The 24,573-nt window shown below is 42.4% G+C and overlaps 1 protein-coding gene across 5 annotated transcripts in view; it reads left to right on the forward strand.

Annotated features, from left to right (window-relative positions):
- Positions 1–347: 347 nt before the first annotated feature.
- Positions 348–24,573, forward strand: part of MON2 (MON2 homolog, regulator of endosome-to-Golgi trafficking) — a 110,803-nt gene continuing 86,577 nt past the window's right edge. For all 5 annotated transcript variants that reach the window (XR_014026975.1, XR_014026976.1, XM_081331627.1 and 2 more), the window contains exons 1-2: positions 348–677; positions 21,779–21,842. Coding sequence is in view for 3 of the 5 variants with exons in the window: in XM_081331627.1 (XP_081187753.1) it covers positions 567–677; positions 21,779–21,842 (175 nt within the window). In the remaining 2 variants the exon portion in view is untranslated. The remainder of the gene's footprint in view (positions 678–21,778; positions 21,843–24,573) is intronic.

Genomic DNA, 24,573 nt, shown 5'->3' on the forward strand with positions numbered 1-24,573 from the left:
ATACGCAGCCATTCACTTTTTGCGCCTTATCTTTAATAGAGCAAACTGAAAAAGAGTGCTTAGAACCATAGACATACATCCAAAGCCGATGCTATAGCTGAAGACAATACCGGATGTCATGACTGAGTCCTGACACCAATTAAGCCCCGATATTGGCACTCCGCCTGCCGCGGAACCAAAAGTCACGGTACTCTCAGGTCACGGAACCCACCCGACCCCGAGGCCCGCTTCAGAGACCGTTCTCCGAGTCGCCCTATCGTCGTCCAGCTCTTCCGCTCCGCCTCTTCCTCCGAGGCCCCGCGGGCGGAAGCGGGGCTGACGTACGCAACGCTTGGCATTGTGGGAGCTGAAGTGGACGTGGACTGGGAAACGGCCGGACCGGCCCCTGCAGGGGGGAGGAGGAGGAGGAGAAGGTGTGGGACTGCCTTCTTGAGGCAACAATACTTTCCTCGATATTTATTGACTTCGGGACGCCCACCGAAAAACGGGTGAGGCTGCTCAGCGGTCTGGTCACTTGTGGGCCTTCTCTCTTTGCCCCGCTACTGTGCTCATCCCTCGGCAGAGCCATGGCCGGCACCAGCAGTCCTGAGGCCGTGAAGAAACTGCTGGAAAATATGCAAGGCGACCTACGGGCCTTGAGCCTGGAATGCCGCAAAAAATTCCCTCCGGTCAAAGAGGTGAGCGGGACTTGGCGCGGGGAAACGGGGAGGGGATGTTTGTATGGTACTAAGGTTCCTTTTGACGCGTGTGTGAAATTGTTCTGGATTCTCTTTTTCTTTTGTCCTGGAAGGATTTTCTCGAAGTCCTTGGATATGACAGTGCCGTCGCTTTTCTCCTCTGTAAACTGAAAACAGTTGGATTTAGACGCGTGGGTCTCTTTGCTACAGTTGTCCGATTGCATTGCTTTCCTTTACATTGTTCGCGCTGTCGGTTTCGTGCCTTATTCAGATTAATTTATCTCCTGTCTCTTGTACTGAATGTAGGATACTGTTCTGTCTCCTGCACGATGTCTTTTCGATAACTTTTTCCGCTCAAAATTGTCTCTCAATATAGAATACATTGTACTTAATTTGGCTGTCTTTATAGGGCAATTTTCAGTTCTGTTTGAAGATGATCTGATAATAGGAGTGTTGTCGTAATCAAAGGAGACCTTTGTTTACACACACATATACACACACACACACACACACACACACACATATATATATATATATATATATATATATATGTAAAAAATTTTTGGATTGCTAACAAAGAATTAAGGGAGACTGATATGCATTTCAAACTTATTTGTTCTCATCAGTCAGCCATACCCTTCTGAGATTCGAACCTGGGCTGATTGCACATTAGGCAGCAGTTTCTAGGCCACAGGCTATTACTATTTTCCCCCCTTATTTAGATAAATAGGTGTCTGATTTACTTATCTCTATATACTATAATATTAACTCTCCCACTTGTCCAGCAGTGCTGGCATCAGAAGTATGGTAATCTTACACAGATTTTCGAGATTTCAGATTTGTAAGATGTATTTACAATAGTTGCTGATAAGTTTGCATATGTCATTTACATATTATTCTCTTCCATGCCTGACATGTTAGGATATAATAGTTACTGATTAATTAAGGATCAAATAATATCAGCGTGTAATTAATAAATTTTGTAATACTGCCAAGTATACATTGTCAAAATTTTATTTATTTAGGATGCAGTCCCAGTCTTGTTGCTACATCCCAGCAGACATATTATTCAGATTCCCTTTTCTAGCTTCAAAGAGAAAAAGAGCTTAAATCTAGAGAAACAATATGAATGGTGGATGTAATAATATTAGTCTCATCTTCTTACTTTCCCAACAGTTTCTACAATTGTAAAGCAGAGAAGGTCTAAGGCAAAAACAGTAAATTTACAAAATACAAAATGATCCTAAGACCTCCAAGCCGAATTCTTAGGAAAACAGGTTGCTCCTTGACTGGGTAAAACAATAGGACCAGGAAAAGTTTTATTTAATGTTCCTTATTTCATTGACATATTGCTGTTAGCAGAATCTTAGTTATATCATTGGACTCCTGCCAATGCTTAGTATTGTTTTACAGTTAAAGAGTTTTGATAATTCTTTAAAACACATAGCTGATATTTGCAAATATTTCTTTATAATTTCTATTCTGCGATTTATGTAAAGTAGTATCATTTTACGTGGTTTGCCTGTTTCTTAGGCAAATAATGTTTGAGGAGCATTGTGTAAGAACTAAGCTAAATCTCTTAAAAATTATTTCATTAGTTAGTCTTCTAAAATATCACTTATCTGCCTATCAATTTTTGTTCTGATTTTTTTCATTTTCAATATTGAACTTGGTTTTACTTAAATTGTATTAGGAATTCTTACATTTTAGATTGTATATAAGCAGGCCATGCTTTATGTAAAATCATACTTATAGAGTAAAATAAATATTGTTAGATGAATAGCAACTATGTCTGAATCAGCCCCATCTGCCAATTGTTATTTATACCTTGATTGCATCATGCTTAAACTATTATGATATCCTCTGTTGAGGTCTACCCTTTAAGAATATCTAAAAGCTTCAATTGCCAGAGGACAGTTATGTTGTCAAATTGTACAGTATTGTGATTTTAGCTCTCTCCATATGTAAAGATCCTAAACACTGGACTTAAAACTTTACAGCCTAACGTTTAGGTAATTAAAGAGCTTCTTATTTCATTGCGTTCCCATAAACAAAGACCTACCTTTAGCAAGTATTAACTCATGTATAGTAGCATTACTAAGCAAAAAAAGTGTACATTTGTTGTAAGAGTCCTCTAAACATTCTAAGACTTAATATGGTGGAACCTAAAACAACCCCTTGCTGCCTCAATTTTCATCCTGGAGCCACAAAAATGTGTGCAGTATGGTCTACGTCAGGGGTGTCAAACTCAATTTCATTGAGGGCCGCATCAGCATTGTGGTTGCCCTCAGGGGGCCGGGTGGGTATGGCCTGGGTGGGTGTGGTCTACTGGGTGGGCGTGGCTAGAGTGCATATGGCCTACTGGGTGGGCGTGGCCAGCTCTACATCGTTCCAATCAAGGGTGCCTATGGGGACCTGGGCAGGAGTGGGACAGATCTGAGGGTCTATGACAGAAGTAGGGCCTCTGGGCCAGGGCCAAGGCAGTGGGGGCCGTTCCCTCACTGTTTCCAGGATGGCTTCGCGGGCCACGTGAAACCACTTTGCGGGCCGCATCTGGCCCCCGGGCCTTGTGTTTGACATGTCTGGTCTACGTGGAGTGATATTTTACCACTCCGTAATATTAGTCAAGGAAATTACTACATTATATAATAACGTACTAATTATTTCTGCCTACCCGATCTGGCAGGAAGAGCCTGCTTCAGGTACCATTGGCAAGGGAGTGTTGGCTGGTGGTGCCCAGGAGAATCTTTTCTGCCATGGCAACTGTCCTATGGAACATCACCACTCCTGAGATTAGATTTTTCTGTTACGGTTAGACTTTTGTAAGATCTTGAAAACTTGCTCTTGTGCCTAAGCCTGGAGATAGCGCTCATCTGCTGGCTGTGAGGATGATGGGTTAGATAATGTTTGGCTGCTATGTGTTTTATTTTTTGTTTTACAATTGTAATCTATATTCTACTCACCTGGAGTCACATAATAGTGAAATGGGAGGAGATATAATTTAAATAAGAAAATTAAATAAATAAATTAGTATTTTGCACATGACTTGGCTAAAGCAAATAGACACTTTTCAGTAAAGAAGCAACAACTATATATTTATTTCAACAGAGTCTTTGAGCAATATAAGAATAGCAAAAATATATTTATTTGACTGATTACTTGAGATTTTTTCCTAGAGCATGTTTGCACACTGACACTTTTTACATTAGATAATCTGCTTGCAAAGATAAACATGCAAACAAGACATCATTTTTTAACTTGGCAGCCTGACAGCCCAACTGTGTAGCCACCCTATGTATAAGGAGATGTAATAGAGTGCACATTTTTACATTCAACAGTTTGCTTAAAGCACAATCCACAAAGAAAGTATAGAAATGACATCAACTATAACTCATGAATTTTTAAGTGTAAAATTTGCAGTAAAGGACTTTTCTGCCAGGCAGACTGTTTTTCCCCCCTTAGTCTCTGAACATTTGTTTAACTGAATACCATCTCACTCTCAAGACTCCTTGTTTCTACCCAGTGTCAACAGGTATGGAACCCATGCCTGCTATACTACTGCCTAATGAAATCTCTGGATTTCTATGGCTTGGGGCATTATTTCCTTGTCACACTCAAAGCAATATGGAATTAATCTTGTTAGTTTTGTATAATAAAGGATTATCAAACCTTTACTATTTTTCCATCTAGATCTTTTCAATTTTCGTCATTTCTCAAAAACATTCTTTTTACTTCATTCACAAGCATAAATGATGTAGATATGGGGAATACATTTGTATGAGAATCATCTTAGAAAAAAATATTAAGAGATGTTTGTAAACTGATCTTTCATTAAACCCTTGTGAAATTGAGTGGCATAATATATAATCACATGGGAAATAACTAATAACCTTAATTTTTACATTTCAAAAAGACAGAAAAAATAATCACCGTTACACTATTTGACTTGCCTTCCAGAGGAAAAAAAATAGCAGATTGAAGATTGCTCCAAAAAGTGGAGCTGATGACTGTGGTGAGTAGACTGGCTTTTCAGAAATTCCTCTCTGGACAAAGAGAGGACTAGATCATTCATGAGTGCTCCAGACAGATGTTCCTTCCAAGGAGACTACAAGTTAGCAATCTCTGGCATGTTTAGAACTCTGGGAGATAAAAGAATAACCATTTTCTTCAAATTATGATTGGCATCTTTGAAAGGACACCAAGTTTGCATATTTCCTTTTCTAATCACTCTTGGAAATTGCTTGTAAGCTGCTTTTTAGCTATTATGGTTTGGATTAATAAGCTTTACAGCACTGTGAGTTTCCTTCAATCCTTAGCAATATAACTTTTAACTACAAGTTTAAGATTTTTTTTTTAAAAAATGGAATAAATAGTAAAATTTATAAATGATTAAAATTTTGATTTTAGAAAGTTATAAATGGACTAAAGGGCCATATAAATTTGAAATAAGATTTTGGAATTAATTATAAAGAATCCTTCCTGTGGGAAAATGCTTTTGTTTTTATTTTATTTTTTAAAAATAAGATTTTAAAAATTGTATACTACAGGGAACTAAACTTTATAATTAAAGGAAAAGAACATTTAAACTTGACTTACAATTGCAGAATGAAGCAAGATATTCTAACATTGGGTATTATTGAAGAATATTTTTGAACATGGACCCAGAGGTTTATTTTAATATTATCTGGCTCTATGGCTAGACTGTGTATAGCAATAGCACTTAGACTTTTATACTGCTTCACAGTCATTTGTAAATCCACTTTAAATCGCTCAAGGTTGACTCAGTCTTCCATCCTTCTGAGGTTAGTAAAATGAGGACCCTGATTGTTGGGGGCAATATACTGACTCAGTAAACTGCTTAGAGTTTACCAAGTCAGCATATTGCCCCCAACAATCAGGGTCCTCATTTTACCGACCTCAGAAGGATGGAAGATTTTTTTTTATTAAAGAGTTTTACAAAAAAAGATTTTACAATACATATCCCCAAAACCCACCCACCCCAAACCACCCCTTCCCCCCCACTTCCCAGAGCTAAATACAGGGTTATAGATATAATAATCATATTCTAACTAAAATTATCCATAATATAAAATTAACCAAATTCATAATGTGCTTTAACTCCCCTTTAACATAGATACATACAAAGTACTAACACTAAAATTAATAACAATATCCCTCTAAAATCTACTCATAAGCTAAATGGAACTTTTTAGTCCCATATTTATTCTGAATATAATCTATCCATCTCCTCCAAACTGAAATATATCTTTCTTGTGAATGATCCTTCAAATAAGCAGAAATCTTAGACATTTCTGCAAGATTCGATACTTTAAACACCCATTCTTCTATAGTAGGCAAACTATCCTTCTTCCAGTATTGTCCCACCAGTAACCGTGCTGCTGTTATCAAATTCAACATCAAATTGGTTTCTTTAACATCACAATCTATAACAATGCCCAATAAAAACAATTGCGGAGAGAACTTTATCTTTCTCTTAAAAATCTTTTGAATGTTCCACCAAATTTTAACCCAAAAAGCTTTTACATTTTTGCAAGTCCACCACATATGAAAATAGGTGGCTTCTAAACTACCACATCTCCAGAAGGATGGAAGATTGAGTCAACCTTGAGTGACTGAAAGTGAGTTGAAAGTGGATTTACAAGTAACAGACTACTAGAATGACATACAAAAAGTTGTAACACTGGATATAGAAAAGAAACTGACAGATGTTTTAATAATTAAAAAGGATTTCAAATAATAAACCAAGATAATGAGTTGGATAAATGTACTATGTTGGATTTACAAATTTACAAAAGGCTTATTAAAGTTTTGTAGAATCTTGTAAGAAGGGACAAAGAAAAAAATGAAAAGAAATAAAGTTCTATGACATTATTTGAAGACATTAAAGATTAAGATTGTTAAAAGTAAAAGGAAGAAATATAAAGTTAGTTTATTTGGTCAAAGTTAAAATACATGTTATCTCTATTAGTGGATAGATTAATGGATTTTGCTGACGTCAGGCCTGAAATGGCATTGCTTTATGGATTTGTTTACAGATAAGATAAGGAAAAAGAGGTCAACTTGTATTGTAAAAGAAAGTGATAAGTTATTAAACTGTTTACTTGTTGTGAGGAAGGTAGGCATCATTTTTATATGTTTTTACTATATTCTTATTTTTTCTTTTTTTCTTTTTCCTTTTCTGCACTTCTCTTTATTCTATCATTTTCAATTTGTTTGGTTTTTACTGTTTTAATAAAGTTACTATTAAAATATGGCTAGTTCAATCAATAGTTTGTTTTACAAATCATCAAATGAAGCCTTCTTAAATTTTCCAGGTGTATCTATTTCTTTGTCTTTTCCTAGAAAAACATTAATTTCCCAGAAAATTTATGCATTTAGAAGTTATTCTAATCTGATCTGTCATTGCCTTTTAAAGAAAATGATGGGTCTCAAGGAAATGTTTGTTACCTCCTCATCTTCTATAAAATACTTCCATAACTTTGCCAAGTGTATTTTGTGAATCGCCAGCAGAAATTAATTTAAGGACAACTTTATTACTTACATAATGGTAATAGCAAATGGACTATCTCCATAGTTAAGCCACTTAACATGATTTCATTTCATTTTAGAGCCACCCAACTCCAAATCATCACTGGGCAGCTCACACAATAAATTCTACATTCTTTTATATGCAAATAATTTCTGAGAAAATACTAAAAAATATCATGGGGGGGGGTGTACAGGAATGGCAAGAATGCCGACTTGAAGCCTGGGATAATGTCAGCTACCCAAGGTCATTTGGGAATGTCTGCCAGAATGAAGAGCCTGTTCTCCAAACAGAAAAGAATGCAAGTGATTGAACAGTGTATAATAACTATGAGCAGACCAAGGGAAAAAGGAAACGTTAATTATGCTTTTTGCATGCAAAAATATCATTGGCTTCACTTTTCTTCTGTATGTCAACTTCTGAAACGAGAGTGGCTGAAGCCATCTTTGTTGTTCTAAGTTGCCACATAGGTTGTGGGGGGAAGGGGGAAAGAAAACAAAAGTATGCTAGACTAAACAGGGAGCGATTCCGTGGGAACCAAAGTCGTTTCCACAGGTACTGAAAGGAGGAGCAAAGACAAGTTGCAGAGCCCGCCAATTACTTTCATTGGGTAGCATGATTTATAGCATAATAGAGGGGAGGGGAATGTTACATTTAGTTACATTGAATCCCTAAGAAAAAATTTAGAGTTGGTTTCACTTTTGACTGTGCCGATATTATGTATTCAATAAACATGTGCTATGAGGAAACTTCAAGCTTTGGTTTCATTAGTTGGAACCTTGACATTAAACCAACTCTCAATAACTTTTTTACTGCTCTAAGATAGAGGGCTATCAAGGAGCAATCTTAAGAGTCCTGAGCCCCAACCACCTACCCGATTCTTTTGGGAAGACAGTAAAGACTTGGAAGATTCCAGGATGGAGAAGAAAGGGGAAGCAACTGCTAATCTGGTGCAGCCACTGCAGATGGAACATGGATGACTGCCCAGGCTGGGGACGGAGCCCCACTGACCGGAGCACAACTGAAAGTCCATGCGGACAAATCTGACAGGCCAGTGATGTGGGAGGAAGCTCTAGCCATCGGGGATCTTATCGTGCAGACGAAGGTTTCTCACACAAAAGCAACCCCAAGGCTGCTGAGGCTGTTCCCCTTGATCTCTACCCATAATTCTGTATCCCCTATGCTTAAGTGCAGGGTGAAGAGGGTGGCTGGTTGGGATGAGTTGGGAATGGAAGTACCTAACGGCAGTGCATGGTCACTGTTGTGATTCAGCATCAGCCTGTGATACCGGCAGCTGAGTCTGATGATTCTGAAGAGGAGGAGGAGGAGGGGTTTGGAGAGCCTTTGCTGTCAGAGTAAGGCTCTGATGCACTGCAGGACTCTCAGCCTGGCCCCTCCCATCATGTTCCTCATCAGACTCAGCCGTGTAGATGATTTACAGCTGGATCTATTCAGGGACACTAGGAGCAGGAGGCAATCCAGCAGAGTAGAACAGAGAAAGGCAATGAGACAACTCGGTGAGAGGAAGAGAAGGCAATAAGAAGCCACGCCTTGGGACTGCTGATAAAAGGGGAAGGTGTGGGAGGTGCTGGTTGCTGAAGGCAACCATTTGAAGATCTGCTAGAGTCCTGGTCTGTTATTCCTGTTTAACTCTTGTTTGAACTTTTGGTTTAATTCTTGTTTGAACTTTTGATTTCTTTGTAAATAAATTTGGTTGGGTTTTTCCACTATACAAAGGGGTTGTCCCTGACATTCAAACAGGGCCAGTCGTAGGCTAGAACAGGACAGTCACTCAGTCAAGAAGCTGAAGGAGAAATTTGATTGGTTGAAAATCAGGGAAGTGACCCCGATCACAAGATCTTAGCCGGAGCTGAGGCCAGAGCAACACAACTGCTTCCTACCTGTCGCAGCCCAGGTCCAGTTGTCATAGCTCATGTAGCCTCCCTACTTCCCGGGTTGGCAGCAGCACTGAGCCCAGCACACGGGCAATGCTCCCACATTCAACAGCAAGCTACAAATCCAGCAGGGCAACTGAGAGAGTTCCAGAGGTCAGCTGAACCTTAACCACGGCCTCAGTACCAGAAGCTTGGCTGGTGCCTGGCTCACTGGGCACCTCCGCCCCCTGCGGATCCCCCTTCGATCAGAGCCATATTTGATGGGAACTCGGATAGGCTGACGTTCTTTATGAACCAGGTGTAAGCCTCCCTGGATTGCTACGCTTCTGCCTACCCTGATAAGAAAGTGATGGTGAATGCAGTGGCAGCAAATCTAGATAGGGAAGCCACAGAGTAGGTGACCTGTCTTCACGATGAGGATGCACCGGAACTTGGAAACATCTTTTCCTGGAGAGTTGACAGCTAGGTTTGAAGATGAATTCCAAGTGGAAATATGCGCACTAAAGCAGAGAGACCAACCAGTTTAGGAATTTGTATGAGAGGTTTGAAGGGTCACAGGCAGAATAAGGCAGTGGCTGAAGCGATTACTCATCCAGTGCTTTAAAGAGGGCTTATATCAGGCTTGCTCCTACCGGGAGATTCATGAACAAATCCATGAGTGGTACGGATGGCAGTGACCTTAGATATCAAACATAAGCGCTACAAGAAGCCCAGTGCCCCAGAATCAAAGCCCAGGCGAAGCCAGGAGGGACACCAGTTTGGACGACACCCAGCAGTGGCTTCAGTGACCAGTGCTCCCAGAGCTCTTACTGGCCCCCTATCAAGCAAGGACATCAGGCGGCTGAATGCCCAGGGGAAGAGCACCCCAGCCCCCACATCAACACTGAAATAACCACAATGGAGAGGCCGAGAGAAATCGAGCTGAGCACATCAAAGCCAACCCATTGAGGTCTCCTCCCCTCCAAGGGTGAGAGAGAGAACTCTGGTTGAATGCTAACCACTACCAGCCCTGTATGACAGTGACGATGAAGACAAGAGTGATCCAATGGTAAGTTAAGCCATCCCTCTTTTTGCCATCTCTGCTAAACTTACAGTACCTAAAACAGGGGCCTAAATAGAATTAGAAGTCCTAGTAAATTCAGGCTGCACCTGATGCCTGATCAACCTCCAAACTGTGCTTAAGTTAGGAATCCAAACCAAGTGACTGTCCCTAGCCATGAAGTTTGAGCAGGTCGACGGGTCATTAATTGGAGGTCACCTGCAACACACCTAACTGAACCAGTACACCTGGAGATCTGTGGGAAGTTTACTACCAAGTAAGAATTAAGGAGGGAGATGAATGGAAAACTGCCTTTAATTGCCCACTGGGAAGATTCCAGTTCAAGGTGATGTCCTTTTGTCTCCAGGGGTCTCCTGCTGTGTTCATACAACTGATAAATGAGGTGCTACATGACCACCTATACAAGGAGATTCCTAGTTTATCTTGACAGCATCCTCATCTTCACAGAAACAATGGAGGAACATGTGAACCTGGTTCACGAGGTGCTTAAGAAATTACTAAAAGCAAATCTTTATGTCAAACTGTCTAAATGTGAGTTCTATCAAACATGCCTCGACTATTTAGGATACCAAATCTCGAACGAAGGGGTGGAGATGGACCCAGGAAAGATTAAAGCTGTTCTGGAATGGCAGCCCCCTCGGACTCGCAAGCAGCTACAGAGTTTTTTTTGGGTCCGCTAACTTTTACCGGCAATTCATCCCTTCCTTTGCAAAAATTGCCTTGCCAATTATCAAACTCTTGAAAACGGGGGGGGGGGCAAAACCCCATTCTAGTCAACCTTTAAAATGAACTAAAGAATGTCAAGCAATGTTTGAACAACTCAAAAGGTTATTCGCGGTAGCACCAGTCCTCAAACATCCCAACCCCGAGGAACAGTTCATCATCCAAGCTGATGCAAGCGATGTTGCAGTGAGTGCAGTTCTCCTTCAAAAAAATAAGGGAGAACTGCAACTGTGTACATATACCTCTAGAAAACTCACCGATATGGAGCACCATTGGGCTGTATGGGAGAAGGAGGCATTTGCTGTGCGGTGGGCATTGCTAACTTGGTGTCACTTCCTAGAGGGGAGTAAGATACACTTTGAAGTGTGAATTGACCATAAGAACCTTGAGGCGCTAAAAAGTGTGCACAAATTATCCCCCAAACAAGTTTAATGGGTGCAACATTTCAATCACTTCAGCTTCTCCCTCAAGTATATTCCTGGAGGAAAAAACTTCCTGACTGATTCCTTATCTAGGATGCCACAGTATAAAAGCTATCAGGAGGAGGTGGTAAACACTGTCATCCCCTCCTCAACAAGTTTCTTAAGTCACCATTAGACATCAAGCCAGAAAGCAATGCATCAGCCCTGACAGCAGCTTAACCCAGAAACTCAGAACCAAACTGAAATCTGACCCCTAGTTCAAAGACAACAGACAACTGTTAATTTATAGGGATAAACATGGAAAGGTTCTAAGTTGTACCTTCCTAGCACCCTCAGGGTACAAGCCCTGCAACAAAGCCACAATGCTAAGCAAGCTGGTCACTTTGGATTTTTAAAAACTTTATACTTAGTAAGGCAGCAGTTCTGGTGGCCTGGGATGAAAAAGGACATTGAAAGCTATGTTAGAAGCTGTGTGATTTGTGCCGCCATGAAAAAAAGACCAGGAAAATCCCCGGATTGTTACAGCAGCTAGCAGAAACTCCCTGAAAATAGCAGAAATATCGTAATTTGGACTGTGGACCTTTTCTCAAACCAGACTCACTTTATAGCCTGCCCTGCTCTTCTCTCGCCTCAGAGACTGGCAAAACTGTTTTTAAAACATATCTACCGCCTCCATGGAGTGCCAAGAAGAATCATATTAGATCGAAGGATCCAGTTCACTGCCAAATTTTGGAGGGAGTTCATGAAGCTGATCCGATCCACCCATTTGCTCAGCTCAGTTCTTCATCCAAGTACGAATGGAGCTATTGGAACGAGCAAACACAATGGTGGAGCAATACCTGAGAAGCTATGTTAACTATCAGCAGACTGGGCAATCTCCTGCCTTTTGCTGAAGTGGCATACAACAGTACTATGCACAGCAGTACTGGACTTACTCCTTTTAAAATAGTTACAGGCAGGGAGTTCGTACCTATACCTGAATATCCTCAAGAACCTCCCCCCTCCTCACAAACACAAACCGAGTATGTAAACACACTGCAAAGTGATTGGAAAAATATTAAATGTGCCTTAGTGAAAGCCACAAAGATTCAAAAGGAGCAAGCCGATAAGAGGCAATCCCACCAGAAACCCTTTCATATAGGAGAGAAAGTCTATCAACCAAATACTTAAGATTAAAATTGCCTTGTAAAAAGCTGGGACCTAAATTTATTGGTCCTTTCCCCATTGTAAAGATTATTAACCCTATAACAGTTGAGCTAAGCTCCCATGGCTATTGGGGAAAGGACATCCAGTTTTTCATTGCAGTTTGTTGAAACCAGTTATAGAATCAACCATGAGACCAATATCTTGAACCACCCCAGGTCCCATTATAGTGGAGGGTGACACCCATTATGAAATAAGAATTCCAGACTGTATAAAGGGAAATTGTAGTATCTAGCTCAATGGAAGGGTTACCCTTTGTCAGAAGCTATGTGATTGAAGAGTAGAGAGGTAAAGGCAGAGAGGTTAATAAAAAGTTTCATGACAAACATACCCAAAAGCCTAAGAAACCATCAGGAAATAGAATAGAGGGCTTCTGGTTTGTTCATGCGGTGCTGGCGATTGTGCAGGAAGAAGCCTCTCCCCGTTGTCCGGTCTTTCTTCCTCGGAGAACCCTGAAAAGCGTCAAATGTTACCCTGGAGGGGCAACCACCGTGAGGAGGCTCTACCCGCGATCGCAGAAGGGTGGCAGCCCTCCGTTTGATGCAGAGCAGCTCCTCTGGCCCGAAGATGAAGAGATCACTCCCTGCCGAAAGCCAAAATCACTATCAAGCACAACGAAGCAATCTGGAGGATTTGGGTGATACCTTACCTTTCTTACTTCCCTAATTACTTCCTTGTGGGACTTTCCTGAAATTCTTCTCCCCCCTTCTTGAAAGATTGGCAACTGCCTACTTGGGGAATTAAAACCTTAAAGCCTCAAAAGAAATCAAATGACTAAGTTAAATAACTAAGCAACCTTATTTGTACTTCTGGAATTTTGGGGCCACTACAAAGTTTTTAATTCCTTATTTCTGCGGGGACCTACTACCATATTTACTGCTAAAAATGGATTAATTGGATAAAAGCCTTATATTAAGTCTGGAAAAGGATTTTACATGCTATTGATGACATCTTGTGGTGAAAACCTGGTATAGCAAATAAACCTTTTTTTTTACTCTGAGAGATGGCTGTAACAGATTTGTCCTTTGACGTTATCTTTAAAGGTAAGAATTGGGAACACCTGGCACTGAAAATAACCTTTAGAAATAGTGGAGGTGGACATTTACTGACTTTTAATAAAATAGCCTCCACTAAAGGCCTATCTGTAAATACTAAAGAAATGGAAGAATATATTCCACCACTTGACTATAAACTCATACTTGAAACAATTTTGGCAATACCGAAGAAATGAAACCCAGACTTAAAGACAAATCTGACAGCATAAACTCACCTAATGAGACTCTGACTTCAATTGACGAACTGACAACCCAAAAACTAACAGAGGATGAGAAAATCAACAACAAAATAGGGGACTTTAAAGAACTACAAGTACAATCTACTGAGAGCCGTGATGCCCAAACTTTGATCTCAACTATAAAACCTACAATTCAACAAACAACAGAAGCTGAAGAAAGCAATACTAAGATGGAGGATGCCAAAGGCCTTCAAATACAATACATTAAGAATCTAACCAACCAAACATTAACTATAACACCAGACATGACCTCTTACCTAAGCCAGATGGAATTGAAACAAGAAGACCAGACTGAATTAATGACAACTGTACTATGCCAAACATGGAGATTTGATTTATTAGAACGAAAATTTAATGACTATAAAGGGGTCACTCTCTTTGAAAAAGTGATAACTGGATGGTCTCCCTGGATTCAAACAACGTATGTAGGAAGAAAGGAAGACACACTTGAGAAATTAAAGGCAATGATACGGAAGCCTGCCTGGCACAAGTAAGCTAGAGTCAGATTTAAAAATGGGTTATTTTTGTTGTTGTAAATGTTGGGATTTGTAATAATAAAGCTTAAATTTTCTTTTGATGGGCCAAGGGGAACTGTTAAAAGATATAAACTGACTTTATATTTAGAATGAAAATTAGCTACTAGAGCATAACTTTGAATTATTTATAGAACTTGGAATGACACAATAAAACATACTTTGTTAATTATAGATAAATTGCAAAGATGACAAATAGAATATGTTTTTGAAATATAATAAGAATACACTTAAATGAACAGTGTATGTATTTCAGATATGATAATTACTTTATAAAGAAATAGGGGAAATGTGAGGCGACAGTGGCGCAGGTCCAGCACCGGCTAAGTCACCAGCCTGGCTGACATGGGTGAGCACAAGGAAGGAGTGTGCATGGACTCTGCAGAACCCACCTCCCACACCTTGTCCTCACTTACCTAGTTGAGATGGTGTAGTTGGGCAGCAGGGAGGGATGTAAAGTTCCTGCCAACTCACCTTTGCTGTAGACAAGTTGCCGGTGCAACGTTTGCCAGCCGGGTCTTCTGGCGCGCTCAGTAGCAATTCCTATTGGCTTTCGAAAGCCAATAGGCTTTCGAAAGCCAATAGAGGGAGTAGCATAGCTTGGGCAAAAGCTTTTTTTTTGTGCAAAAAAGGTGCCGGAACGCCATTCTGAGCGTTCTATGAGAAAACAAACCCTGTTTTTATGTTTTAATCTTATGATTTTAAAAATATATTTTTTTCTATTGTAAGTTGTCCCAAACCTTGCCATGTAGATTGCATACAAATGTTATATAATCTGTAAATAAAGGTAGAACATATGTTAAATATACATCAAATGATAATATGCTTCCCTATAAAGTCAATTCTTGCTCAGTGATAGACCAAGGAGTTAACTCGGAAAGGTAAGAGGAAAATCTAGAACAGGTCTGTGCAACTTGTAGAAGGGAAAGACCCTCACTGATAAATTAAAAATCTTTGTGGTCTGCAAAGGAATGCTGATGGGCTAATCAGTGATTTGGTGACTAGAGGAGCATCTACAGGGTTGGAGCTCATAGTCATGGTAAGCCATGGAGGCACTAGGCAACATGACTTTCAGGGCAGTGGTGGTGATTTTATTACTTTTTTTTTAAAAAAAAGTCTGTGCTCTGTCCAAGGGTGCTTGGTAGGCTGCATGTACAGGCCTGGTCTAGAATTCGTTTTGGAGCATTCAACTATCTAGAGCAGGCATGTCAAACTCGCGATGTCATGTGACATCGCTGTGCTTCATTAAGTCCAGGGTCAACACAGCTGTTTACCAGGAGATTTTGGAGCACTTCATGCTTCCTTCCGCAGACGAGCTTTATGGGGACGCTGACTTCATTTTCCAGCAGGACTTGGCACCTGCCCACACTGCCAAAAGCTCCAAAACCTGGTTCAATGACTGTGGGATTACTGTGCTTGATTGGCCAGCAAACTCGCCTGACCTGAACCCCATAGAGAATCTATGGGGCATTGCCAAGAAAAAGATGCATCAAGAGCCACCACACACAGACAGATCCTGGACATGGGCTTCAAATGTTGTATTCCTCTTGTCAAGCCGCTCCTGAACAACAACGTCAGAAATGTCTTACCTGGGCTAAAGAAAAACAGACCTGGTCTGTTGCTCAGTGGTCCAAAGTCCTCTTTTCTGATGAGAACAACTTTTGCATCTCATTTGGAAACCAAGGACCCAGAGTCTGGAGGAAGAACGGAGAGGCACACACTGCAAGATGCTTGAAGTCCAGTGTGAAGTTTCCACAGTCTGTGTTGATTTGGGGAGCCATGTCATCTGCTGGTGTTGGTCCATTGTGCTTCATTAAGTCCAGGGTCACATGACGTCGCGAGAGAAAGATGAGAGACATGAGACTGAACTGAAGGCCGCTACTGAAGCATCCTGGTGTTCCATAACACCTCAGCAGTGCCACAGGCTGATAGCTTCCATGCCACACCGCACTGAGGTAGTAATTGCTGCAAAAGGGGCCCAAACCAAGTACTGAGTACATATGCATGCTTATACTTTTCAGAGGTCCGATATTGTTCTATGTACACTCCTTGTTTTATTGATTGCATGTAATATTCTAATTTTCTGAGATTGTGGATTTGGGGTTTTCATGAGCTGTACGCCATAATCATCACAATTATGACAAATCACGGCTTGAACTATCTTGCTTTGCATGTAATGAGTCTATCTCATATATCGTGAACTTTTGCACGATATTCTAATTTTTCGAGTTTCATCTGTATATATGCAACTGCCATTATTTTTCAAGCTACATTAATTGAACACATGGCACACATCACAAATCAGATTTCTTTGTAATGCACTATTTCTTTGCATGAGTATAGGACATTTAGAAACACAGTTAAGTTCTTATGCTTCCAAAGCATTCTTCCTTATCTTCCTGTTACATTGATCACCATAAAAATACTCAAGGTCTCTTGGGATAAGATAGAATAAGTATGGTATTTAAGGAACGCAACAGAAAGCATTCACAATGCACGATGTATTTAAATTTCATTTTGTTTGAGGCAACTTCTTATAAAAGAATTGCCATTAATTTGTTTTAATAAAATAATTTAAATCAATTTTTCACTTGATTTCAAATTAAATGAATTATATTGGTTGACAATGAGATTTTTTTCTTAGTACAATTGCCAAATGCAGTAAACTGGTTTTAGGTATATGTGTGCACTAATTATTTCAACACCAATACATTTTAACAACATATTATGAATGTAAATCAATGCAGATGCAAATTATACAATTTTTTGTACAAAAATAAAACAAAATAACAGATTTAAGAGCTGTTATCATTAGTTATCCTTAGATAAAAAATAATTCCATCATCCAAAACTTTGTTATACTGTATTTAACAAACAGATGCTTTGGGATTAAAAAAAAGACTGACTACATTTGATTGTGTATCACCATGGCATTAAAACAAAATTCGAACAGTGTATGAAAAATAAAGGTTCCCTAAATGTCTGCTGGCTATATCTATACTTTTTACTTGATAGCACTCTATTGCCTTCTTTTTAGCATTTTTTTAACTTCCTAGCTTAAAAAAGGCAAGTTACCGGGATCTGAAAGTTACAGAGACTATTTAAGCAGGTTGCTAGGCAACCTGTTCACACTCGGCCCTTCTTACCCTCCCACTTTTGAATTAGCCCGTACGGATCGCATTTCCTTCAATTTGAGCCATCTGAAGGCCCGTTGCTGTGATGCATTCTGGTGCTCTGCAACCTGGCTGCCTCCTTGGTGTGCTGCTGAGGAGAATTTGGCTCTCCAGAACAGTTTCCTTCAGCTTTTGTGTGTGTGTGTGTGTGTGTGTGTGTGTGTGTGTGTGTGTGCAAAAAAAGGTGCCGGAATGCCATTCTGGGCGTTCTATGGGGGAAAAAGCCCTGAGTATATGTGAAAATGTATAGATAATTGTTCAAATTGATTCTGCTACAACCAGAAATGTATTATTTTGATTTTGATATTGTGATTATTATTATTATTATTATTATTATTATTATTATTATTATTATTATTATTATTATTATTATTATTATTATTATTAAATTTTTATACCGCCCTTCTCCCGAAGGACTCAGGGCGGTGTACAGGGCAATAAATATCAAAATGTAAATACAAAAGTTAAAAAAGAGATTAAAAAGAATTAAATAATTATGCCCAATAATACAATACTAAAAGTGTGTTAAAACTAAATCCAACCCCAAACTCATCAGACCAGGCCAGATTGTTCAAATAAATAAGTTTTTAAATCACGCCGGAAGGAGCGCAGGTCGGGAGCCATCCGGAGCTTAACCGGCAAGCGGTTCCACAGGTCTGGCGCGCCCACAGAGAACGCCCTCCCCCTGGGGGGCCACCAATCGACATTCTTTGATCGGAGGCACCCTGAGGAGGCCCTCTCTGTGGGAGCGCACTGGACGGAGGGAAGTTGATGCCAGCAGCAGGTGCTGCCGTAGGTAATCCGGACCCATGCCATGTAGGGCTTTGTAGGTCATAACCAGCACCTTGAATCTCACCCGGAGGGCAACCGGCAGCCAATGCAGCTCGCGGAGTAGAGGTGTAACATGGGAGTATTGGGAGACCCCCAACACAACTCGCGCGGCTGCATTCTGCACCATTTGAAGCCTCCGGGTGGTCCTCAAGGGCAGCCCCATGTAGAGAGCGTTGCAGTAGTCCAAACGAGAGGTCACGAGCGCATGAGTGACTGTACGCAAGGCATCCCGGTCTAGATAGGGCCGCAACTGGCGCACCAGGCGAACCTGGGCGAAGGCCCCCCTAGTCACAGCTCCTATATGATCTTCTAAGGAGAGCCGTGAATCTAGAAGGACCCCCAAGTTGCGAGCCCTATCTACGGGGGGTAATAGCTCACCCCCCATAGAAAGAGATGGAATATTCTGAATATCCTGAGATGCCGGCACGTACAGCCACTCAGTCTTGCCAGGGTTGAGTCGAAGCCTGTTCCTCCCCATCCAGACCTGAACCGCCTCCAGGCAACGGGACATCACATTGAGGGCATCACTGGGGTGGTTTGGGGTTGAAATAAAAAGCTGGGTATCATCAGCGTACTGATGATAACCAACTCCAAAACCACGAATGATCTCACGCAGAGGCTTCATGTAGATGTTGAACAGGAGAGGCGAGAGGATTAAGGTAATTGGAGAGGGAATTTATGTTGATTTACCTTGACGTATGTACAAAAAAAAATTGTTATTGGACTTGATTATAAATATTTGGATGTAAAAATAGAAAATAGAAAATTAATAAAACTTGTTTTTTAAAAAAGGAAATAGAATAGAGGATAAGCAAATCACTAATATGTAGCTATGCTTGTCATCTTTCAGGAACTACTCTTTTGAGGAGTCTGACATGTCAACTTCTTAAAGAAGCCTGGCTGAAGCCATCTTTGTTATTCTAAGTTGCCACAAAGGGTTGGGGGGGGCAAGGGGAAAGAAAATGAAAGTATGCTAAACTAAATACAGAGTGGTTCCATGGGAATCAAGGTCATTCCCACAGATGCTGGAAGGAGGAGCAAAGACAAGTTGCAGAGACCGCCAATTACTTTCATTGGATAATACGATTTATAGTATAATAGACAGGAGGGGAATGTTACATTTAGTTACATTGAATCCCTAGGTGCCACATGCTACTCATAGTCATCCACCAGTCGCTCAGCTAGTGTCCCCGGTAGCACAGATGGCAGGCAGGTCCCTGGCTCCAGGATTTTACCTGGTTCACGAAGAGCATCAGCCATCTCCCTTTGCAGCCCATTTTGATGGGTGGCGAAAGCGTTTAGCCCAGGGGTCCCCAACCCCTGGTCTATGGACCAGTACCAGGTCATGGTATGCCAGCAACCAGGCTGCACAAACAAGCAAAGCCCCATCTGTGAGATACAGGCAGCACACCAAACCACGCACCCTCTGGACCACGGAAAAACCTCTCTCCATGGAACCGGTCCCTGGTGCCCAAAAGGTTGGGGACCTCTGGCTTAGCCCATTTCTTAGCCTTTGCACCACATGGAGTGCTACGAAACATTGTATCCAGTTGGTGCAGCCTGTGTCAATGCCATTGCCATCAACCTAGAGGAAGATGCCTCAGAATGACTGGTATCGCTAGATGATGGGGACACCCCACAGTTAATCAACCTCAAAGCTTTTATGTGAGCCTGGCAAGAGCATTTCAAAGACCCTCTTGCAGCCTGGCGCACAGAGACCCTCATCCGGGCCATTAAGCTGGTGAAGTAGCCAGTAACAGTACATTCAAGAGTTTTGCCAACTGGCCAGCCACCTGGGAGACTGCCTTAAATGCCTGTTGATCAACCATTTCCAAGAAGGGTTGAGAAAGGAGATGTACCACACCTGCCTATCCCGGGGAATGCCGTAAATCCTACAAGAGTAGAATCGTCTCACCACTGATGTGAAAATCAATCAGAGAGTTCCATGAGCATGCAGAATGCGAGAACCAAGGTCACCATCTACTCAAGAAGTGAGGGGCCCCAAGAAGAGGAAGAGGAGTGCGGCCCCTGTTAAGATGGTCAAAACATGCCAAGGCCTTTCCAGGTGGGAGGAAGGGCACAGAGCAGCCAAGTATCCCACATCACACCTGATGACTGCTCCACAACCCTGGGGCCAATCAGAGAAGGGGAAAAACTTACCAAAACAGGAAGAAGGTGGTCATGATCCCTAGGGTAGAAATAATGGTGGCTTCCTCAGGGTGAAAAGGGCACCTGATATTCCTGCTAGACCCAGGGTGCACCAGGTGTCTAGTTAGCTCTGATGTGGGAAAACTAGGGATGTGACTAAGGGAACTGAAAAGACCCATAGCTTTCTCCAGTGCCATCCATGGATCAGTAGCAGGGGGGTGCCAGCTACATTCCTAACCAAAGTGGTGGACATGAGGTAGGGGCTCATGTAGAAACACTCCGACTCATTGTGACAAGGAAATGATTGAAACACTGATCCTGGTTTATGTGGTTCAAAAAGTGGAACCCCTGTATAGACTGGGAGCGAAAAGAGTGAAGATGAGAAAGAAAACCTCAAACCATGAATTTGGCATGAAAGTGCTAAAAAATGCCTACAAGCCACTAATTAGAAAAGCAAAAGCTGAAGGTGTGAGAAAAGCTCAGGCGGGGGAGGGGGCAGATCCATCCTTTCCTAGACAATATTGGGATCTGGCCGAGATGTTCAGTGAAAAGTAGTATGACGTACTTCACTTCCACTGCCCCACGGACTGTGCCATCAAGATTGTCCTTGGGGGCAAACTGCCAAAACCTAAGCTGTACTCGATGGCACCTAGAGAAATGGAGGAACTCTAAGTATTCATTGACAAAAACTTAGCCAGAGATTTTATTCAACTGGCAAAGTCATGCATGGCAGCCCGCATGCTCTTCAGAGAGAAAAAAGACTTAGGATATGTGTGGACTACCACAGATTAAACACCATTTGCATGGAAAACGTGTACCTATTCCTCTTAATGAAAGATATGTTGGGAGACCTTGCCAAGAGGAGGATTTTTACAAAATTGGACTTAAGGGAGGCATATTATCAAGTGAGAATCAAGAAAGGCAATGAGTGGAAAATGGCATTTAATTGGTCATTGAGTTGTTACCAGTTTTGAGTATTGCCTTTCAGACTGCAAGGGGCCCCAGCTGTCTTTATGCAGTTGATAAATGAAGTCATGCACAAGCATTTGTACAAAGGGATTTGGTATATTTAGATGACATTTTGATTTACACCAAAATGATGGAAGAACAGGTGAAGTTATTCAAAGTGTTACTTGAAAAGCTCTGAAAAGCCCATCTTTACACAAAACTTTTTAAGGTGCTATTAACCTTTTAAGGTGCTATTAAACAAATAATTACTTACTGTAGGTAAAGTGTAAAATAAACAATGACTTCTTAATTATTTTTTCACAGGCTGCTGAGTCAGGAATAATAAAAGTAAAAACAATAGCAGCACGGCACACTGACATCCTAGCAGGTAATTATTTGCAAACAGAACAAATAAAAATATTTGTTTTATTAAGTGATATGAGTCAGATCTGTTATGTTTGATCTGAAATTAAGTGTCATTATTTTTAGAATTTGGAAGTAATGGTTTTAACTTTTTAACTCAGTTGAATAGTTTGCTGGAGTGACTTCTAGCTAAAGCTAATAAAACTGTATTAATTGATGTCCCACATACTAATACAAAAGAAACCTATCTTTAATGCTACATAATTTAGTAGTTTTTTTAAAAAAAAATAGGATATATTATATTATTATATTAATTTAATTTCTATACCGCCCTTCTCCCGAAGGACTCAGGGCGGTGAACAGGGCAATACATAAAAACAAGATACAAAAATTAAAAATTATTAAAAAGTAATTAAACAGTGCCCATAATAAATTAATACAGATTAACAGTTAAAATCCATTTATAAAATCCAACCCCATCCCATCAGGCCAGGCTACCTTGTTCAAAGAGATGGGTTTTAAGATCGCGCCGGAAGGAGCGGAGATCGGGCGCCATCCGGAGCTTGACCGGAAGATGGTTCCAAAGATCCGGTGCACCCACAGAGAACGCCCTCCCCCTGGGAGCCACCAGTCGGCATTCTTTGACCGGTGGCACCCTGAGGAGGCCCTCTCTGTGGGAGCGTACTGGGCGGAGGGAAGTTGACGCCGGCCGCAGGTGCTCCCCAAGGTATTCCGGACCCATGCCATGTAGGGCTTTGTAGGTCATTACTAACACCTTGAATCTCACCCGGAAGACAACTGGTAGCCAATGCAGCTCGCGGAGCAGAGGTGTGACATGGGAGTGTCGGGAAGCTCCCAACACAACTCGCGCGGCTGCATTCTGTACCAGTTGGAGCCTCCGAGTGGTCTTCAAGGGTAGCCCCATGTAGAGAGCGTTGCAGTAGTCAAGACGAGAGGTCAAGAGCGCGTGAGTGACTGTACGTAGGGCATCCCGGTCTAGATAGGGCCGCAACTGGCGCACCAGGCGAACCTGGGCGAAGGCCCCCCTAGTCACAGCTACTATATGGTCTTCTAGGGAAAGCTGTGAATCTAGGAGGGCTCCCAAGTTGCAAGCCCTATCTACGGGGGGTAATAACTCACCCCCCCCATAATGAGGGGTGGGATATCCTGAATGTCCCGAGATGCCGGTACGCACAGCCACTCAGTCTTGTCAGGGTTGAGTCGAAGCCTGTTCCTCCCCATCCAGACCCAAACCGCCTCCAGGCAACGGGACATCACATCGAGGGCATCACTGGGGTGGTTTGGGGTCGAAATGAAAAGCTGGGTATCATCAGCATACTGATGATACCCAACTCCAAAACCACGAATGATCTCACCCAGCGGTTTCATGTAGATGTTGAACAGGAGAGGCGAGAGGACCGACCCCTGAGGGACTCCGCAAACGAGAGGCCTCACGGTCGACCTCTGCCCCTCTGCCAACACCGACTGCGAGCGTCCCAGGAGATAGGAGGAGAACCACTGAAGGACCGTGCCTCCCACTCCCAATCCCCTGAGGCGCCGCAGCAGGATATCATGGTCGATGGTATCGAAAGCTGCTGAGAGGTCTAATAGGACTAGGACAGAGGAATATCCCCTGTCCCGAGCCCTCCAGAGATCATTCACCAGAGCGACCAATGCCGTCTCCGTGCTGTACCCGGGCCTGAAGCCCGATTGGTACGGGTCTAGATAATCCGCTTCATCCAGAACTAGAGGGAGCTGATGCGCCACCACACTATCAACAACCTTCGCAAGAAAGCGAAGGTTGGAGACCGGACGAAAGTTATTCAACACAGCTGGGTCCAAGGCAGGCTTCTTGAGGAGAGGTCTCACCACCGCCTCTTTCAAGGCAGCGGGGAAACTACCCTCACTCAAAGAGGCAGATATAACCGCCTGGAACCAGCCTCATGTCTCCTCCCGGGCTGCATAAACCAGCCAGGAAGGGCACGGGTCCAATAAACATGTGGTGGAGCTCAGCCTCCCCATAATCCTGTCCACTTCCTCCGGAGTTACAGGATCGAACTCCTCCCAGATAACATTGACAAGACCACCCGTGTCCTGATTGTCCGACTCTGCCCAGTCGGAGTCCAAACCGGTCCGAATCCGAGCGATTTTGTCCGACAGATGTTGACTAAACTCCTCGGCACGCCCCTGCAAGAGAGATTCACACCCGACTATCTGAAGAACGGTGGCCTCCTGCGGACATAAGGTCTCCCTCATAACCACAGCCACTCCCCCACCCCTACCCTGAGTCCGAGGCCGGTGTAGCACCCGGAAGCCTGGTGGGCAAAGATCAACCAGGGGGATACCACCCTCTGGGCCCAACCAGGTCTCCGTGATGCAAGCCAGGTCCGCATGCTCACCCTCGACCAGATCCCGGACGAGAGGAGCCTTATTAACGACGGACCTGGCGTTCAGGTACACTAGCCGGAGCTCAGGTGGCTGCACATCCTCGCTCCCGGAGCCTTGGGGTGAAGACAGAGGGTCAGAGCGCCTCACCGCTTGTAAATAGCGGGGATGCCCTCCCGGATGTCGATACGGCCCTCTGTTCCTACACCTGCTGCCATTCCCTAATGTCGTGGGAATAGGTAGTCCCACGACCCGCTCCAGAGCTCCGGAGGCAACCGACCCCCGCTCCCCCCCTACGCGATCAATCCCGGACCTGGCCCTCCCCCTTAACCCCTTAAATTTTTTTGCTAAAAAACAGATCAGGGGTCTCT

Source organism: Vipera berus (assembly GCF_964194415.1).
Source record: "Vipera berus genome assembly, chromosome: 6".
Classification (NCBI taxonomy): domain Eukaryota; kingdom Metazoa; phylum Chordata; class Lepidosauria; order Squamata; family Viperidae; genus Vipera; species Vipera berus.